This window comes from Aulostomus chinensis, chromosome 21 (assembly GCF_037954235.1).
Source record: "Aulostomus chinensis isolate RoL2024-O1b breed Wild chromosome 21, RoL_Achi_v1.0, whole genome shotgun sequence".
Taxonomy (NCBI): domain Eukaryota; kingdom Metazoa; phylum Chordata; class Actinopteri; order Syngnathiformes; family Aulostomidae; genus Aulostomus; species Aulostomus chinensis.
Window position 1 is genome coordinate 19,535,999 of NC_141340.1, and position 19,987 is coordinate 19,555,985.

General features: G+C 40.2%; 1 protein-coding gene across 1 annotated transcript; it reads right to left on the minus strand.

Annotated features, from left to right (window-relative positions):
* Positions 1–1,189: 1,189 nt before the first annotated feature.
* On the minus strand, positions 1,190–5,183 carry LOC147241976 (transcription factor 7-like). Its single transcript, XM_086192067.1, has 8 exons — positions 5,098–5,183; positions 2,811–3,185; positions 2,643–2,708; positions 2,461–2,489; positions 2,150–2,300; positions 1,932–2,039; positions 1,763–1,814; positions 1,190–1,344 (listed from the first exon to the last, which is right to left on the minus strand). Exons 2-8 carry the CDS (start codon positions 3,153–3,155, stop codon positions 1,340–1,342), a joined length of 756 nt encoding a protein of 251 aa, XP_086048193.1. The 5' UTR covers positions 3,156–3,185; positions 5,098–5,183; the 3' UTR covers positions 1,190–1,339.
* Between the last annotated feature and the right edge of the window lie 14,804 nt (positions 5,184–19,987).

Consider the following 19,987-nt stretch of genomic DNA (forward strand, 5'->3'; position numbering starts at 1 on the left):
CAAACTCTAATGCTGGATATTTCATCAGGTCTTTTCTCACAATCACATATAGCATCAGAGAATGGGATTCACCAGTATTGCTACTGGTGAATGTGGTGCCTTGCGAGTTTTATTGCTGGACCTACTGGTTGAGATATAAAAATTGTTAGTTATAAAAGTTATAAAGTTTTAACCTGATCAAATTTGTAGATATTGGTAAGTGTGGAAAACCTCAGCCGATGTTGTGGGAGTCAGTAACAGTCGGTACAATGATGAAGGGGAAGCTGCACCCTTTCACGTCAATGCCAAACAGCCAGCAGGACACTGTAGGGAATCGAACCCCATCCCAGTAAACCAGGAGCACCATGACCAGTGTCTGTTTTTGCTTTTTGACACGACATGGAAGGGAAAGCAAAACCTGCAGTAGCAACAGCACATGAGTGGTAGTGTGTTCTATTATGAAGGAGGTGGAAGAAATCAACGAGGGTCATCTTAGAATTGGCCTTGTATGTTTGGGTTTTTTGAAAGCTGCATGTTTGATTGAAATGCTGTTGGACTGCAGGAAACGAAACCTCAACAATACAAAAAAATGAGGAAATAAAATGTATTCATCCAATCATCAACAATTTTTATTTATATATATAAAAATTGTTAATAATTAGATGAATACATTTTATTTATATTATATTATATATATATACATATACATATATAAATAAAAATATAAATTGAATAAAAATATAAATTGTTAATAATTAGATGAATATATTTTATTTATATTATATTTATATTATATAAATATATATACATATACATACTAAAATTATTTTTTTACTTTTTCTTCCAAATTAGTCATACATAATATTTTACAGTTTTAATACAGTGACATCACATTACTTGACTATGCAGAAATAAGAGTGACATGGGCCAGAAATGTTTACATCATCAAGGCGCATGTACAACAAAAGAAGTGAGGAAAAAGAGAGGTACATACGTGCTGCGGCGGTGGAGCTGGCTCCTTTGGCGGCGTCTGTTGAATCAAACTGGAACGGCGTTGCTGAGAACATTCACCCAAGTGTTATACTTCAATACATCTTTAAGGCACCAAGAAAATATTTTCGTAAAGTATTTTTTTTTTGGAATTCTTGTTAACTTGAGTCAAATGTTTCCAAACTTATTTTTTGTTGGCTGAGTTGCCATCTATAGGTGACTGATTCAACATGACTCCATTCCTGCATCGACAGAAACAGACGGCTGCTACCTGCATGAGATAATAGTGTTTGTGTGTGTGTGTGTGTGTGTGTTTGTGGCATGTGCTGCCTTGACGTAAGGAGAGCGCAGTGTCATCTGTGGTACAGCTTCAGTCTGAGGACACAAACACACAAAGACCGTGTATGACAAAAGCATTTATGAAGGCATTAAAAACTGAGAGCACGATAAGAAGGCATCAAGTCAACATTAATAACTGACTGTAAAATGAAGGTTCGACTCACCAACCACATATTTTTAACCCCCGTTAACCGCAAAATATGCCAAATATGATCCCAGTCTGTTTCTAAATAAGACTTTTTTTTCAAACAGACCAAAAGAAGAACCTTTGATCTCTTTGCTGAATTTCTTTCCAAATGCAACACATTGACCACCACATTTACAGGTACTTACTCTCATTCTTGAACTACATGAAGTGTGAATACTTGAGTCAAGTATTAGATGCAGGAGTATTTCTGCTCCTGAGTCTCTTCACACTTCACATGAAAACATGTTTGGGAACATCGGTTCTTACCTATAACAATGATTTCGGTGACCCTGTCCATCCTCTTCCGTCTCTTTCGTCCCTACACAAAAACAAGCATGTAAGAAGTTCCATCTGATATCTGCTGAATTTTTACCAGCTTGGTAACGCCATGGAAATGTGTGTGTGGGTGCGATGGAAGGGAGCAGGTTGAACGTACGTAGTTGACACCGCAGGACCACTCAGGGTGCTGCTGGGTGTGGCGCTCTTTCTCCTCTTTGGCCTTTTTATAATACTTGGCCTGCTCCTCCTTTGTCAGTGCTTTCCACTGTTGGAACACGACAAAACACACACACACACACACAGTTACAGAATGAACACACACATGCCAACTACCAAAGAGTGCTAAAGCTTGTGGAAGAGTACAAGCACACTTACTCTCTGTCCCAGGACCTTGTTGACTGCAGCGTTGTTCCTGCTCTTGAGTTCTGCCTTCATCTTCTCTCTCTGTTCCATGAGGAACAACATGAAGGCATTTTTGGGTTTTTTAACATAGGGCAGGTCCAGCTGCTTCTTAGCCTTCCTCTTTCTATAGAAATACAGAATCAAGCTGTTCATTTGAGAATTAAATATTTGTTTTTCTTCAAACAAATGTCATCAAGGCAGAATACAAGACAACACTGCTAAACTGGTTCTTGTTTCCTGAGTATTACTGAAGTACTTTTTGTCAAATCTGAGTCTGAACTTACTTGGTTTTAGGAGCGCTGGCAGCTTTGGTCTGAGGACACAAACACACAAAGATGCTACATGAGCAAAACATAAAAGACACTATCACAATAAACATGGAACATGAGAAGAAAGCGTAAAAAGAACATCAATAATTATGGTGTGTGTGTGTGTGTGTGTGTGTGTGTCTGTGTGTGTGTCTTACCAGATGTGAAGAATCTGCCTGGTTGCCTTCACCCAGGGAGTTGTTGGGCCACTGATAGGGCAGGAACTGTGGGAGAGGGGGAGGGGGAATTTAGCCCGGCTACACACACACAAACAATGCACCATGTTATAATTTAAATTCATCTTCCGTCACAGTCAACACACTGACCTGAACTTGGCCGCTGAGGGGATGTGGCAGCATAACATATGGATACATTGGTGGTCCATACATGAAGGGTGGAGCCATCACTGGACCGGGGAACTGGTAGTTTTGGTAAAGTAGGTTGTTGCCATAGTAACAACCAGAACCACCATTGGTTTGATTCCCATCGACTGGACCTTCTGCTGGCTGAGGGTTGGTGTCAACACCCACTGGAGCAGGTTCGGGAGGTCCAGGGGGGGATGCAGGTGGAGGATCCGGGGCATACCCAATGATGTCCCTGAGAGTGGATTCGATGTCCTCCCACTCAAGTCCACCAAATAATCCTACTGAGTCAGCACTGCTGTTGTCCATGTTGGTACGATCAAAGATGTTTGAGGGTTCCTGTCAAACGCATTCACAGGAAGATGGTTTGATCAATGGGAAACATCATAATAGAACTCTAAACTATAAGAAAATATTAACTATTTCACTTTTCTACATTTAAAGGACATCTCTGTGTTTGAGCTTTAAAAAAACCAAATTACTGAAGGAACTGCAACCATAAGATTCAAATCACAACAAGGCTTCTTCTGTAACAGCAATTAAAAACTATTCCAACCACAACGTGTGTGTGTGTGTGTGTGTATATATATATTCACACATACACATATATATATATATATACATACATATATATACACATATATATATATATATATTAATGTACACGTATATACTAGGAGGGCAACGAAATAGTCAACAAACGAAACAATACTAAATAAGAGACAGGGCTCACGAAACAAAATAAAGATTAAAGAAAATCAAAAATCAGAAATGCAAAAATCAGATATTCTTTATTTTCTTCCTCAATATGCAGACATACAAGTTCTTGCTGTGTCAGTACAAAATTAAATGCTCCTTACTTTGAAAAACAAAGTGTTTGTATTTTTTCTCTTGTTTAGACTACAATGCAAATACAAACGTATTCAATTAAAAAAGTGCTTTGTTGTTGTAAACACTGACGACAACTACCTTCTTAAACGAAAAGGAAAACTAATATTCAATAACCCTCAGGGCTGCAGCCTCGTCTAGATCTGGAATGTCTGACCTCAGTGAGCTGGAATATTTAGCCTTCAACAGGTGCTTCTTATCCTTCCATCATGCTAGCAGCGCTCGCCGCAGTCTACGGTGTTGTGGACCCCCATTGTTTGCACACGGCTTTTGTTTAATCCACCATCGTCTCTCCGTTGCCTTGTCTTTGACATGGGAAGCCAAAACAAGTCCACACAACCGGTTTGTTTGACGAAGGAGCGTCCGCTACTTGTTCGACCTCGTCTCCCTCCATTTAGAAAATAATGGTTTCGCTGTTTCTTCTTCTTCTTCTTTTCATTTGTGTGTTCAGTAGGTGAGAGGGTCCAAATCATCAGGGGTGGGGGCGCGGCGCAGCTTCGCATTGTTGTTTTTTTAATGTTTTACACGGATTTTTATTTCGTTCGTCTTTGAATTTTATTTCTTCGACCTCGTGTATTGTGTATATATATATATATATATATATATATATATATATATATATATATATAAATTAAATAAAAATGAAGAAATAAAATTCAAAGACGAACGAAATAAAAATCCGTGTAAAACATTAAAAAAACAACAATGCGAAGCTGCGCCGCGCCCCCACCCCTGATGATACACACATATACATTTATATACATATACATATATATACACATATATATACATATATATATATATATATATATATATATATACACACACACACACACACACAGACACACACACACACACACACACACACACACACAGTGTCCACCCGTGTATGTAAGTCACAATTTAAATAATGTACGTAGGCTAATTTATGTACCATTCATATGGAAATGACGCCTATAATTGCTTGGAGTGTACAGTTAAACTACTCAGCACATGCTTTTAGGGCAAGTTTCCATTCATTCACATCAGAAAAGATTGCAAATTAGTTGTCAAATTCACATTTTCGTACAATTGTCTTATTGTTTTCTGCTTTCTCCCATTCCTGCCGCTTTATATTTATAATTTATTACATCCCTTAACTGAGTTAGAACAAAAACATCATTAATTGATCAAATGTGATCCATTGTTATAAGTTCAACTTCCCAACTTGTGGCTGACGACATTCGTTGTAATTCACAAATACTTGAGTAAATACTTTTTACAGACTGAGACGCCTTTCTTCTAGCTAAATATTTATTTGAATTTACAGCATATCATTAAAGAAAAGTCCTACTGAGTGTTAATATTTGATTTCAGGACTTACCAACAGTGTTTGTCCTCCTAGCCGGGTGTCCGGATGTAGTTTCAGGAGGTTTCTCTCTGTTGGGACGCTCAGTGGGTAACCTGTGCTTCTCAGATGAACCGAGAGCCACGTGTTTTAACGGTTGGAAGATTTTAGACATATATACATTTCGATCACCGACGTATCTTGACGTCATTTACTGTAATTAAAAAATGCGCGTAGCAACCGTGACGTCACACATTGGGTTACTTCCTCCCTTCTTGTTTCATTGATTGCTGGCTATCGTTAAACCTACAGACGCTTCACTGCCACCTACTGGACTGGAGTGTGAACGAGTAAATTGGCGGGAAGAAAACAACAGAGAGTATTTGGCCTAACAATCCACCGTTCATCGTCGTCTTCCGCTTATTCCTCACTAGTAAGGGTCGCGGGGGGGGGGCTGGAGCCTATCCCAGCATCTACGGGCAAGAGGCAGGGTTCACCCTGGAGAGGTCGCCAGTCCATCGCAGGGCCAACATACAGAGACGAACAACCATTCACACTCACAATCACACCTAAGGTCAATTTAGAGTATCAATCAGCCTCGTCCCCAAATTGACGTCTTTGGACTGTGGGAGGAAGCCGGAGTACCAGAGAGAACCCACACAAGAACAGGGAGAACATGGAGACTCCACACAGAAAGATCCCACGCCCGAGCCGGGACTCGAACCCGGAACCTTCTTGCTGTGAGGCCACAGTGCTGACCACTGCACCACCGTGCAGCCCGGCCTAAAAATCAATTTAAATAAATCGCTGATATTAGCACTGAAGGAATGCAACATCTAAGAAATAAATGGTATTCCTGTGAAGGATACACTCACATATTTGGGTGTTTTCATTAATACAAATGTAAAACCCCTAACACCTCAAATTTTGACCCAATAGTTGAACCTAGGAATGTTTTGTAGCTCCTTTTTGATTCTAGACCTGAAATTTATGTGACAGCTCCAGGATGCGATATTTTTTTGGGGAAACATTGATGTTACCAAAAAAAATGTTCAAACAAATTTATTAGAAATCTTTTGGTAAATGAATCTGTTCCTTCTGCAAAAATATATTGGAATTTTCTTTACAGAGATGCAGATTAGAAGTGTGGCTGATCGGGGATACATTTTGTTGAAAGTATCTTTCAAAACTACACGTAGAATGTATCCAGCTAAAAAAACATTAGAGAGATTTAAAATTGAAACTAATACCCTTGTAATTTCTGTGGCTGGTGTGAAGAATCCATCAAACATTTATTTTATCACTGCTTGTATCGTCGAATATTCAGGGCCAGCACGGAGAATTTTATTTAAAGGAAAACAGGACAGTCTTAACATCTGCAAGAAAAGGACATTTTTCTTTATTTTGAAGACAACCAAGTCAAAAAGGACTTCACTTGATTCCTACAACTTGTTTTAATTTTGGGTAAATTTCATTTTCATAAGAGGAAATGGTCCGACCGCAAACCACACTTGACAGTTTTTTTTAAAGGAACTTTATCAGCACAGCAATCAATGGACTTAGAAACCCAAAAGCCTCAAAAAGAACTTTATTTTGGAAAAGGTTTTTTTATGTGTTTGATATTTTTCATCTCTCTTTTTTTCTGATTATTTGTCTTAAGTTACGATCTCTTCGTTTTACGTTCCTACGTTGTTGCACCCCTGGCTAAACAGCTTTGTTTGGTATGTTTGCGTTCATTCGTTAAAAGAAAAAAGAAAACAACAGGAAGTAAGACTCGTTAGACCGCGCATGCACAATGCCGATTGATTGCTTCTCTAATTATGGGGGCAAATTTGCTGTCAGGGGGCGTTCATTTTCGACATGGGAAAGGCGAGAGGACATTTCTTTTCACACAACCTTTCTTTTTTGTGGTCAGTCTTCTCATAATGAGCACGAGTGTTTGCTGTACAATGTGTGTTTCTGTTTTTGACATGCTTGTGGAAGGAAGGACAGACTTTGATCCACCTTATTCATCAAACTTTACTGCTGCCAAAAAGGTATGTCTTTTAAAGCCGATTTTTACTTTAAACATCTTGTAATAAGATAGAATGCAATATACATGTACAAGTATCATCAAAATGAACTGCCAACATTTTAAATTAAGTCTCTATTATCAACAGCCAAGAATTACCACAAAAAAAAAAATCCAGTCTGTAATGAAAGGCCTCCATTGGTTCAGCTCAAAACTCGCGATGCAGGCAGGTTTGGTGAACGGAACCTATTTTAAACCTAGAATGTTCCTTTTTCAAGAACCTAAAAAATGGGAAAATGGCAAAAATACAGCTGAGTCTTTTACTTGTGTTTATCCACCTTCACGCGGTAATCTATAAGAAAACCTGTCCTGGACTAATGGAGATCATCAGACAAAAAAAACCCAAGATGGAGATGGACAATGTTGAGTTTATAAATAATCCAGAAAAAAATAAGTCACTGGAACAGGCTTCTAAGGCAGTGAAACACAATTTAATTAATAACAACCTCTGAATCTGCTCCAGATAGGCTGAAACGTGAATGTCGGGGAGAAAAATAGACAGGCAGAGAGAGAGAGAGAGAGAGAGAGAGAGAAAGAAACAGAGAGAAAAGGGCCAGGCTGCTCGCGGCCACACCAGAGACCAAAGGCATGCACAGATGGAGACTCTCACACTTGCTGGCAGTTTGGAGAGTCAGACTGCATCTCCATGCAGCTGTTGGCACTTTTGACAGCTTCCACTGTGTGTTCATGACCAGAGTCCAAAAAAGCCCCCAAGTCCCAGAACTTCAGCATTCACTGTTGTCAAGAGGGCACACTTATACCACAAAAAAAGACAGAAGAAAATACCCCCCCCCCAAAAAAAAGAAGAAAAAAAAGTCCTCCACACACTCATTAAATAAAGATTGTTGAACTCTGAGAAGCGCCGTTGCAGGTCCTCTCTGCACTCTAGAAAAAGAACATGGAGTGTTCTTCACCGGCTGACTTACTGACCCCATTGTCAAAACATGCATGCAAAATAGAAGACATACTTGTTTAACAAGTCCACGCGTTTTGCTTTGAAGTATGCCTCCATCTTTGAATTATGCATAATTTGAAATATTTGTGCGGAGTGAAATGTGAAGCTAATTCTGCTGGCCTTCTTGGGGAAGAAAAAAAAAGTTGCAAGCATTTTTGGCAAAAGTTGAATATCTTTTCTAAACACCAAAAACATGTAGTTCCTTGTATATAACCATGGGCTCTGCAGCCGTCCAGGCCCTGCCTGACACAAATGGCCGCTAGCTTCTTCTGCTGCATGCCAGCGGTCCTTTTCTGGCCCGGGTGACCTATTTTTTTGTCAAATGACCCAATACAACAGCCAGAGTTGTCACTGTGTTATAAGGCAGATGCAATTCAAGAAGTTTCTCATGTTTTTTATTACTATTATGAATGCATCCGAAACTGTTGTTAGTGTGAGCCCAAGCTGTTTCTTTTCCTGCTTGATCTGGAGGATGTCATGCCTTCTGCTCCATTTGTATCCGACTCCCTTTAGTTCCAGAGAGACTTCAGCGATGTAAAGCTCTCTGAATAAGAGCCAAACCTGCTTTATCTGACTCACCTCCCGGCTGCTATTTTGCCACATCCTCGTTATTTACCTGGTGGGAAATGTCACAAAGAAGGCTTTGGTAGACACCTTTACACCCCCCCCCCCCCGCTTTCTCTAACCCTGCCTGTCTTCCTTCCTTCCTTCTTTTATCCACCTCCCCTTCCTTTCTTCCTTTCTGTTGCTGGATCTGGTTCTGAGTCTGACTGCAGTGTTTTGAGACAGTTTACTGGGATCTTGTGTGAGACATGAAAAGAAAGCGCAAAGCATTAATCTAACCGAGCTAAAATGAATGCATGCATCACTGCTTCCAAGTGTTTCCTCAGCTGGAAGGAGGCATGGTTGCTTAGGTGGTATTTTTCAGTGAACAACTGGAAGTTATGATGTGCCTTGGATTTATTTCAATGATTTGAAAACACTGAAGCTCCCATTTTTCACAAAGATGCTATTGACCAGTAGAGTAGAGGGCTTTTTAAGCTTCGGAGTTATCAGTCATTAAGGATGTTGGACAATGGAGTTGATATGTTGGCTACTGTGTTGTTACTGGGTAATTAACCTCTTGACACTCTGATTCCTGCCAGCTCTCAAAAATGGTAAATCAATACTTCACCCAGAAAAAAGAGTAACTTGACTTTCAAGTGCTCCAAAATACATAAATTTATCATGCAAAGATTTCATTTGAAGTTAACGGAAACTAATTTTCTTCAGCTTATCCAGTTAATGGTCGGGGGGGGGGGGGGCTGGAGTCTATCCCAGCAGCCTTCAGGTTCACCCTGGACAGGTCACCAGTCCATCACAGAGCCAACACATAGAGACAGACAACCATCCACACTCACAGTCACACCTACAGTCAATTTAGAGTATCAATCAGCCTCGTCCCCTCTTGATGTCTTTGGACTGTGGGAGGAAGCTGGAGTACCAGAGAGAACCCACACAGGAACAGGGAGAACATGCAGACTCCACACAGAAAGATCCTGTGCTGGAGCCGGGACTCGAACCTTGAACCTTCTTGCTGTGAGGCCACAGTGCTGACCACTGCACCTCCATGCCACCCTGCCCAAAATCCTCAGTTTACAAACTCTAGCATAACATCCCATAAAATCTACATTGTCGTTCTCTAGCCATAAACTCAACAATCCACAATTTGAGCTAAAAACAAACTCCCCTGGTTTTGCACATGGTCGGACCAAACCACAAGTCAAATATTCCTCTTGAGCTTAAACAAACGTGTCTGCAGTCTTTAGAATCAGCTGATGGGGTGCAGACTTTTAAATGCCAGCTTAAAAAAAAAAGACAATAATTTCAAGCTTCATAAAAGGCAAAAAATAAATGATTCTCTTTGTAAACACTCTGTAAACAAAACTGGCAACAGGGCCTCAGGAGGGGTTGCCATTATTACAATTAGAGACCGTTAAAAACACAGTTTGAGGAGCTTCATGTGATAATGGCTGCATATAATTTTATTAACCGACTCCACAAGCACATTTTTAAACGAGCATGTTTTCTGTGTGCGCCGTTCTTCTTTTTTATTGGAGCCATTTGCATGCTGTAAGGGAATGTTCACAGGTTGGCTATATGTATAATGGAATCTTTTCATAATTAGGAAAACCGAGTTAAGTCCACTAATATGGCTAATGATACAAGATGTTAAATTTCACAGTTTGTGACTCCCCCATTCTCATCATTAGAAGAGTCTTGGTTTTAAGTTTTAATTACAGAAACTATAAAAAGTCCAAATCAGGTCATGCAGGAGGATGTTTTTTGGTGCAAAATTTGCATGAATGAATAATGTGTCCTCTGAGTCATTTATGTGAGGAGAAACACATTTAAACACACTTCACGGCGTATTAAGAAGGTTTATGGCCACTCTTCTTTCATCCATTCTTTCTTTCATAACTTCTAAATGCACCAAAGACATGTTTTACTACACCTTCACCCATCCATTTAAAATCCACTTTCTGTCCATTAACTCCCCACTCTCATTACATTCATTCTTTCCCTCTAAATCCTTCTTCCTTGTGTTTGTCTTGGTCCCCCGTGAGTGTGAAAATGTTCTCAGGGAGCTGCAATCAGGGAGTGTTCGCAATGTTGGAAACAGATTTTGTATTTTTTGTATTTTTTGTACTAAGGCTCTAAGACGCTGAGTTTCAGAAGGCTATTGTCATATGTCCATAATAAAGTAATATTATTGAAGTGGAACAATTTACAGAGCACTAATTAAAAGACTTCTTTGATCTACTTTGATTTTCTCTGATCTTTACCGTTTATCCTCAAACGAGTTAAAACCAAAAGGAATACAGAAAACTTTGACTTTTCTGTTCGACCAAACTATGCAAATTAGGTCAGAGCTGTGATAACCTGTCCAGGGTGCACTAATGGCAGCAGCGGTGAAGAGAATGGGTGGATTTAAACATTGGCTACAGTACAAAACAGGAAAGGAAGATCTGGGCCAGTGAGGAAATGACAGGTGACAATTACACCGGAAGCCTTTGTGGTTCCCATTCCCTGGATTACATCACTTAATTAGCTCCTAGTAATGGTTAGAAATGACCATAAAAGAGAGCTCCCATTGAAGGGTTTTATTACACAGGGATGTTTTGAACAAAGGTGCTCTTCATCAGACTTGCAAAAACTAGTGAGTCTCCATCTTTGAATCATACAGAAGAGGCTAAAAAGAGACCTGGATCAAAGATTCAGCGAAATATTTTTTGCCGCAATCTGTATGGCTTAGCTTGTATGTGTACTTCTCACTGATTCAAAACAACAAGAATAATATCAAAAAACTCTGGTACCTTATTGAGACCGATCCAGCCCACCACACCAGAAACAATGGATTAATCCTGATGTAGCCCTTTTCTCCTCGTGAAATGAATATGGATGTCTCTACCAATGGGACTTTGGTCAAACAAGTGCATAACCACCAGTTAATCAACCAGTCAAACAGGAGACCAAAGCCCTTGCAGAAATTTCTGGTATTCTGGGAATCATATATAAATCTCTTGAACAGAGTAACACAGGAAAGTCTGCAATCAATCATGCAAAACCTTAGATACATTTTGAGGGTAGAACAGGAAACCTTTCGAACCACAGAGATCCCAAATCTGCCCTTCTAACTTCCTGCACCGATGATGTCCATCTATTCCTCAAAAAGCCACGTGATTCTCTGACTACACATCCCCTATCCATCCTGCTTTTTATTTTATTTTATTTTTTATTTTTTTGCAACAACTATTCATTTCTACTTTTGACTTTGATTCCACGAGATCAGGAGTCACCAACCTTTTTAAAGCTGAGAGCTACTTCTTGGGTACCAATTAATGTGAAGGGCTACCAGTTTGACACACACACACACACACACATATATATATATTGTATATACATATACACACATATATATATACATACACACACACACACACATATATATATATATATATATATTTGTTTTTTTTACTCTATATATAAAAACCCATTTTATTAATAGATAAATCTGGGACAGGCCTATTGTCATTTTCAAAGTCACACCAATGCAAGTGTGATTAAAAATAGAAACAAAAAAATTAGATGCAGCTCACTAGTGAGTGGTGCTATGGTGAACTATTTTTAGAACAGGCCCACGGGCGACTCATGTGGTCCTTGCGGCCGACCTGATGCCCGCGGGCACCATGTTGGTGACCCCTGCACTAGATACTCCCTGAAGAGCGGTGCCCTCTGCCCCTGAGTTGTGGGGTGGCAGAACCTGTATGTTGACTGAGAGGATGAGTGTCGGAGGATTAATGCCCAAACACACATCTCTTATTTTCACAAATAAAGATGCAAATATAATTTCAGAGACACTTGAGCATGACTCAAAGTGACTCTGTGACCAGATGCCGCTGCATGAGAGGTGCACCTGTGGCACGGATGAAAGGTGTGCCAGCCGTTCCACTCAGCCAGCAACAAAAGAGCCAATCTAATTCCCTTTAAAAGCATGCATTGCATACAAACTTATTTTTTTGTATATTTGAAAAGAGCATCCAAACCACCTCCTAACAAGAGAAGCAGATGTTCCCTGCAGTGTGTGCACAGGTGTGACTACAGTCTTGGTGCCAGGGGAAATTCTCTTTCATAGCTTCCATTTATTCATACTTTTCTTACCTTTCAGTGCAACAATTAATTTATTTTGGAGAGTTTTATATTATTTGGGGGCGGTGCAGTGGTACAGTGGTCAGCACTGTCACCTCACAGCAAGAAGGTTCCGAGTTTGAGTCCAGGCTCCAGCACGGGATCTTTCTGTGTGGGTTCTCTCTGGTACTCCAGCTTCCTCCCACAGTCCAAAGACATCAAGAGGGGACGAGGCTGATTGATACTCTAAATTGACTGTAGGTGTAACTGTGAGTGTGAATGGTTGTTCGTCTCTATGTGTTGGTCCTGCCATGGACTGGTGACCTGTCCAGGGTGAACCCCACCTCTCACCTGAAGGCTGCTGGGATAGGCTCCAGAGTTGCCGCAGGACTCTTTTCTGAATTAATTAGCTTGAGGGAGTGATGCTAGCAATGAGCTACACTCCTGCTATTCCCTGTTGTGACCTTTTCACCTGTGTCCACTCTTATACAATCTGGTCTGTGCTTCACTGCCTTGTATTTCCTGCACTTTTAAGTAAATATATGGATAAATTTGACCACAGTTTAAGCAAATATATATGTATGGATTAATCTACAGTTCAAGCAAATATATGAATAAATTTATCTACAAGAGCTATGCCTTCCTTGTATGACGCAGTTTCCACAGATGCAGTTCAAGTTTAGTCTACCACATCAACGCAAAGCACCCAGTCGCAAGTGCAGCCACAGCTAACGTTAGTGGCTAATATGTTAGCAGTTTAGTGACCTACAGCACAGCTCTTTGCCAAACTACACACATGAGCAAGTCTGCAACCGACAGGCTGACGAACGTTCTTGCCAAGTGGATGAAATTCCCTCTCTGCTTATGTTTTATCATTCCAAAGTTTTTTTTTTAAGTTCGATGTTCCAGTGCGACTTATTACAACCCCATTTTCTGCTGTGTTCCTCTCTGACTTGACAAAACTGGTTCCTTCCAGAGATAAATCATTTCTCTCTACATATTAGATGAAAAATACTCCAAAGCAATTGTCCATGTTAATTTGTGTTTTCTCATCACCTTCTAATTTATTATTAATTCAAACAAAGCAAGACAACACATATAAGAGGAAAGGAAATTGTCAGGATTTTAGGATGTCTCTTATCTGAGGTGACTAAACTGCCAGCTTCAGAAAAGGACTGGTCTTCAGGCACATTAGTTTTAAACTGGTCCAAAAACAAAGACAATGATAAAAGACTGGTCTGGTACCAAATAATGCTTAAATGTATTTTGTAGAATATTTTAAGAGCCGAAACTTTACAATAGATGATCAGTAATACACCATTTAACCCATATTTTGTCTGTAAGCGCATGAGAGATGCTCACCATAAGCTAAACATTTAGCCGTGCGTATGCTAACTACACTGATTAGCTGCAAAGCTAGGCTAAGAGTCAGATACAACAATTAATGAAATAAAATTCATAAATAAAACCAGTAATTATTGACAAGATGTGAACGCATTACAGGATATCTTGTTGACTGACATCAAAAAGTAATTCCAACAAAAACGCTGTCTTAAAGTATTTCAACTTCATTTAAATTTGCCATGTTCTGCTATGACTGAAGTTCAATGGGAAGGTCCCATTTAGCTCAATATGTTCCTATCATTCTGAGTCAGTGTGAATGAATAGGATAACATTCTGGGTTTCAATGGAAACTTTAACATCGACTTTGTGTTTATTCACTTAGTGGAACAAAGCAACACAACACATAGCCAGGAAGACTTTACTGCCACAAATAACTTCAAACTTTCTGCAACTTTTAAATGTTTCCACATCATCAAAACTGCTGTACAGCTGTGGCGTTGGAATTTGACAAAAATTATACTTTGGTTCAACTTAAAAACAAAAAACAAAAAAAACATCTTGTTTCAGTTGACATTGTAATTTACAAAGAATAAAGACAGGAACATGATTTTCCTTAAAATTTATTGTGATGTCTTTTTACAAGTATGCATCCTCTTACAAAACAAAACCCCACTCACAAAAACTGTACAAAAACTACAAACTATGACTTAACAGTGGCATGCCACACATGTGTGTGTGTGTGTGTGTGTGTGTGTGTGTGTGTGTGTGTGTGTGTGTGTGTGTGTGTAGATGGATACATATTTCCATATACTTTATATAAATTGTTCATTGTCTTTAATGAGGGAGAATGATGGAGCATGTTGTCCTGTTACAGATTATTAAATGATTATCACAATGATTTTCTTGAAGATAAAACTTTATTTGTCCCTCAGTGGGGAAATCTAAGGCAGTAAATCTCACTTCACCCACTTGATAATATCCTTCAGGGAACTGAAGGCAACTCTCCCCACAGCTGGGCCCGGTCCTCTGGTGCTGGGTCACATTCCAGGCCAGTCTCCATCTCTTATCGTTTCCTCTTTAACTTTGGTCATAGTGGAGGTACTTGGACATCTTGGCCTTCTTTTTTCTGAGGTGGTACTTGGTTTACAAAGTAAAAAAGACACACACTGCCCTTTCATTTATAATACATGAACCCACCACTTGAGCCATGGCTTTTTTCATGGCCCTGTTCTTCCAACTCCTGTAGCGTTCTAAACAATTGTGACAAAGCTCAGATCGAGACCCCTCCCCCGTTCTGATGAAGATTTAGAGATTTTAGCTTTGAGGAAGAGACAGACGGAGCAGGAGAACCACCACTTCCACCACAGCTTCCTTTGTGTCGTATCTCTATTGCAGCCATGTTTTTCTTTGGCCATATCATCGTTGTTATTGCTTGTTATTTCCTTGCCACTTCTTTGTTGAAGTATGGTTGTTTTTGTGCCATGCTGTCATCGAAGGCCTGTTTCTTTTCTTGAAGGCTTGTTATTTCTCTGCAATGTGATTCTTGAAGACTCGTTGTTTGTTTGCCACGTTTTGATCGAAGGCTCGTCGTTTCTCTGCAGTTTGATTATTCAAAGCGCTTTCTCTGTCCTCAATGTGGTTTTCGAAGGCTTGTTGTTTTTCTCTCATTTCTTCATGGAAGGCTTGTTTTGTTTCGGCAATGTCATTATCGAAGGCTTGTTGTTTCTTTGCCACGTCATTGCTGAAGTTTTGTTGTTCCTTTTCCACGTCTTGCTGGAATGTTTGTTTTTTATTTGTCATGTATGTGTTGAAGGATTGTTGTTTCCTTGCCATTTCTTTATTGAAGACTTGTTCTGACTTTTCCATGTATTTATTGAATTTTGGCAGCTCCTTTGTGTTTTCTGCCTTGGTCCGATTAATGAAGGCTTTTTGTTTACTTTCCATATCTTTTTTGAAGGATTTTAATTTGTCCGACATTTCTTTTTTGAAGGCTTGATGTTCCTTTTCAGTGTCTTTACTGAATGTGCTGAGTGTCTTCGCCCTCTTTTTATGGAAGGCTTGGTGTTCCTTTTCCATGTCTTTCTTGAAGTTTTGTTCTTTCTTTTCCAGGTCTTTACTGAGGGTTTTTTGTGCCTTCAACATGTTTCTATCAAAGCTGTCACGCTCCTTTGCTATTTTGTTGTTGAAGGCTTTACGTTCATTTGCCACATTTTTCTTGAGGGCATCAAGTTCCTTTCTCACTTGTACACTGAAGGCTTCATGTTCCTTCTTTTCCCTGTTTTTGTTGAGGGCTTCATCTCCCTTTGCGCTGTCATTATTGAAGGCTTTGCTTTCCTGTTCTTCCTTGTCTTCACTTGAGGCTTGATATTCCATTGCCTCCATTTGTGGGGTATGTCGGCCCTCTTGTTCCAGTTTCAAAGCCTCAGGTTCCTTTGTAATTTCTTCCCTTGCTCTAAGATGGGCCTTCCTCATCGTCACCATCTCATATTTTAGGGTCTCGTGCTTCTCCACTGTCTTTTTGTATGCTTCAACTTGCTTCAAAAAGGCTGCCCTCTTGCTTGCCATCTTGGCCTTCTCCACCATGAACGCTCTCCTCCTGCACTCTTCCTTTCTCTGTTTTTCAGCAATATCTTCGTGCTCCCGTTCGAAAGCGTCCAGTGCCTCTTTGATTGCTGCGCCTTCTGTAAGATAGGTCCTCGCCATCATAAACATCTCCTTTTTCATAATCTTTAGGTTCTTGACGGTCTTATTTTTTTCTTCAAATTCTTTTGAAAAGGCTCCTCTCTTTTTCTCCATCTTGGCCTCCTCCATCATGAAAGCTTTCCTCCTGTACGCCTCAATTTCCCGATAGAACGTTCTTCTAAAGTGTTCTTGGTGACTTTTCTCCATGTCTATACCCTCTTTATAGAGTTTCTCAAGAGGTTCTTCTTCTGAGCTTTTCCTTCTTTGTCCTCCTGGATGGATGTTAGTTAAACTCCTTTGGTTTACTGAGGGTCGTGGTTATAAGGGTCTTTATAAACTGAGTCAAAGTGAAACCCGTCATCTCAGCCTGTCATCTTCAGCAGCCTTGTCATTCTGGTCAGTTATCATCAAAGACCAATCAATGCAGAATGAATCCAGTGTTCTTCAGTCACCTCAGTCATTCAGTGATGACTGCCCTCACACCCCTTAGACCCCAGACTTCAAGGTTGGCGCGTTTCCTCCTGGAGACACAAGCACTTCCCTCCCAAGTTTGACAATCACATCAAAGGCCTGTTAACAGACGTGAAAGGCAGAATACACGGCTCTCCTCAGTCCTCCTCAGTGGAGAAAGTTTGAAGTTATTTGTGGCAGTAAAGTTTTCCTGGCTATGTGTTGTGTTGCTTTGTTCCACTAAGTGAATAAACACAAAGTCTATGTTAAAGTTTCCATTGAAACCCAGAATGTTATCCTATTCATTCACACTGACTCAGAATGATAGGAACATATTGAGCTAAATGGGACCTTCCCATTGAACTTCAGTCATAGCAGAACATGGCAAATTTAAATGAAGTTGAAATACTTTAAGACAGCGTTTTTTTTGCAATTATTTTTTGAGTATCAGCCAACAAGATATCCTGTAATGCGTTCACATCTTGTCAATAATTACTGGTTTTATTTATGAATTTTATTTCATTAATTGTTGTATCTGACTCTTAGCCTTGCTTAGCAGCTAATCAGTGTAGTTAGCATACGCACGGCTAAATGTTTAGCTAAAGGTGAGCATCTCTCATGCACTTGTACAGTCTATATAGATATCATTAGCCTAATAGCATAGCTGCCCAAGTCATATTTGAACGTTTTCAGAAAACAAGAAAAAGCACTTTTTTGAGCAAGCACATTGGTATTATTCATTGATACTGTAACAGAAAGTTCAACCAGATGTGTCAACAAGTTTCCAAAAAAAGTGACACACAACATTGATTGCATAACAAATAAAAGTGACTTCGGCAGAATATATCTTGATTGAGGCAATTTTTCTCTTCCATATAAATACAACGATAAAATAACTGATGTTGGTTTACTCTCCTAAACATAACCAAGTTGTGTTACTTTTGTAACTTTAAGCAAGTTGTGTTAAATGTCTAACCTTAACCAGGTTGTTGCGCTTGTCTAACCTTAACCAAAGCCCCGCTCAGGTGCTGTGTGGACTTGTTTTCACACTGCCTACCGATGAGGGAGGTTGTCTTAGTACTGGTGGGCCACTCTTGGTACTCCTGGTTTCATTGCCTGCAAGTCTTTGAATTTCCTGAGAGTAATTTGCAGTTGGGCAAGAAAGAGTGGGACCCAGTGGAACGGTTCTTTGGGGATGCTGAGTCGCTGAGGCAGGTCCTCCCAGTCAGACTCAAAATCCAACTTTTACCAGATTCGACCATCTGCCAGGTACTTGAGAGCCAGAAGGTCATGGACTGTGGGGTCGCCAACTTTTCTTCCTGGTTGAATGTCGGTGACAGAGGCCCCAGATAACTTCATGAAGTCATTGTGGAATAGCTGGGTGGCCTTGTGTGGGGATGGTTGCAGACGTGCAGTCTCGAAGATGTCAATGTAGTCATGTTCAATGAGGCTATGCATGGAGTCACACTCCATTGGTGTGTGTCCTGCAACCAGAAACCTTTGTTCTATGGTGACACCATGCTTCATGGCCAGATCGATGTACGCCGGTTTGATAGCCGCAGCCATCACTCCAGACTATGATTTTTTTCAATATCTGGGTTGGCCCCTAGGGCCGACTCAAAGTGTTTGCACTACAGATGGGCAAAAACCTCACTGCTGAGGGAGCCCTAATGCTCCACCCAGGGGTAACAACACCTATCTTTGTTACCCAGGTTGAAGCTAGTAAAGTTGTGCATCTGTCGTTTAGTTTTATAATACATGGTGCTTGCTTTTGTGTGTGTGTGTGTATATATTTATGTATGTATATATATATATATATATATATATATATATATATATATATATATATATATATATATATATATATATACATACATATATATATATAAAAATAAAACAAACACCTTTCCAAGCTCCGACCGCCGCCTGCATCGCCCCCCCCCCCCTTTTATTCCCTACTATTACACTGGCCTGCGCTCCCCTTCCATGAACCAGTCTACCGTCCAGTCCCCCATCAAGCTGGCTTGCTCTCCCTGCCTCCCCTTCCAGAAGCTTCCTTCTTCAACTGTTATTAACATTTCCATGTTTCCCACATTTTGTATTGTAAACTGTTTTCTTCTCTGTAACAACATCTACTGCACGTCTGTCCGTCCTGGGTGAGGGATCCTCCTCTGTTGCTCACCCTGAGGTTTCTCAGATTTTTCCCTGTAAAAAGGGTTTTCTATGGAGATTCTCCTCAGTCGATGTGAGGGTCTAAGGACAGAGGATGTTGTTATGATGCCATGTGAAGCCCTTTGAGACAAACTGGTGGTGAAAACAGGCTCTACAAATACAATTGCCTTGCCTTGCCATATAACTTTTATCTGAAAATATTGTATATAACTGAGGTCAAACGTGCATTTGTTTAATGTGCTGTTAACTGCTCCAACCACAGCAGCTACTTCATTGAGGCTCGGCAGCCACCAGCAAGGGTCGGTAAGGGTCAGCCACCAGCAGGGGTCAGCAACCAGCAAGGGTCATTAAGGGTCAGCCACCAGCAGGGGTCAGCAACCAGCAAGGGTCAGCTCAGGCGCAGGTGAAGGAGCCTGGGGCGGTGAAGGAGGAGGGCTGTTTGAAGGCTCCAGGCACACTCACACACACCAGTAGTGGACAGTGTGAAGAAGTGTGTGAATCTAAAATGGAATTTCTTTAACTATGCTGGCTTGAGTCCTCTAGAGATTTTCATTTTGTTCTTTTTATTTTTATATTTTCTCTGT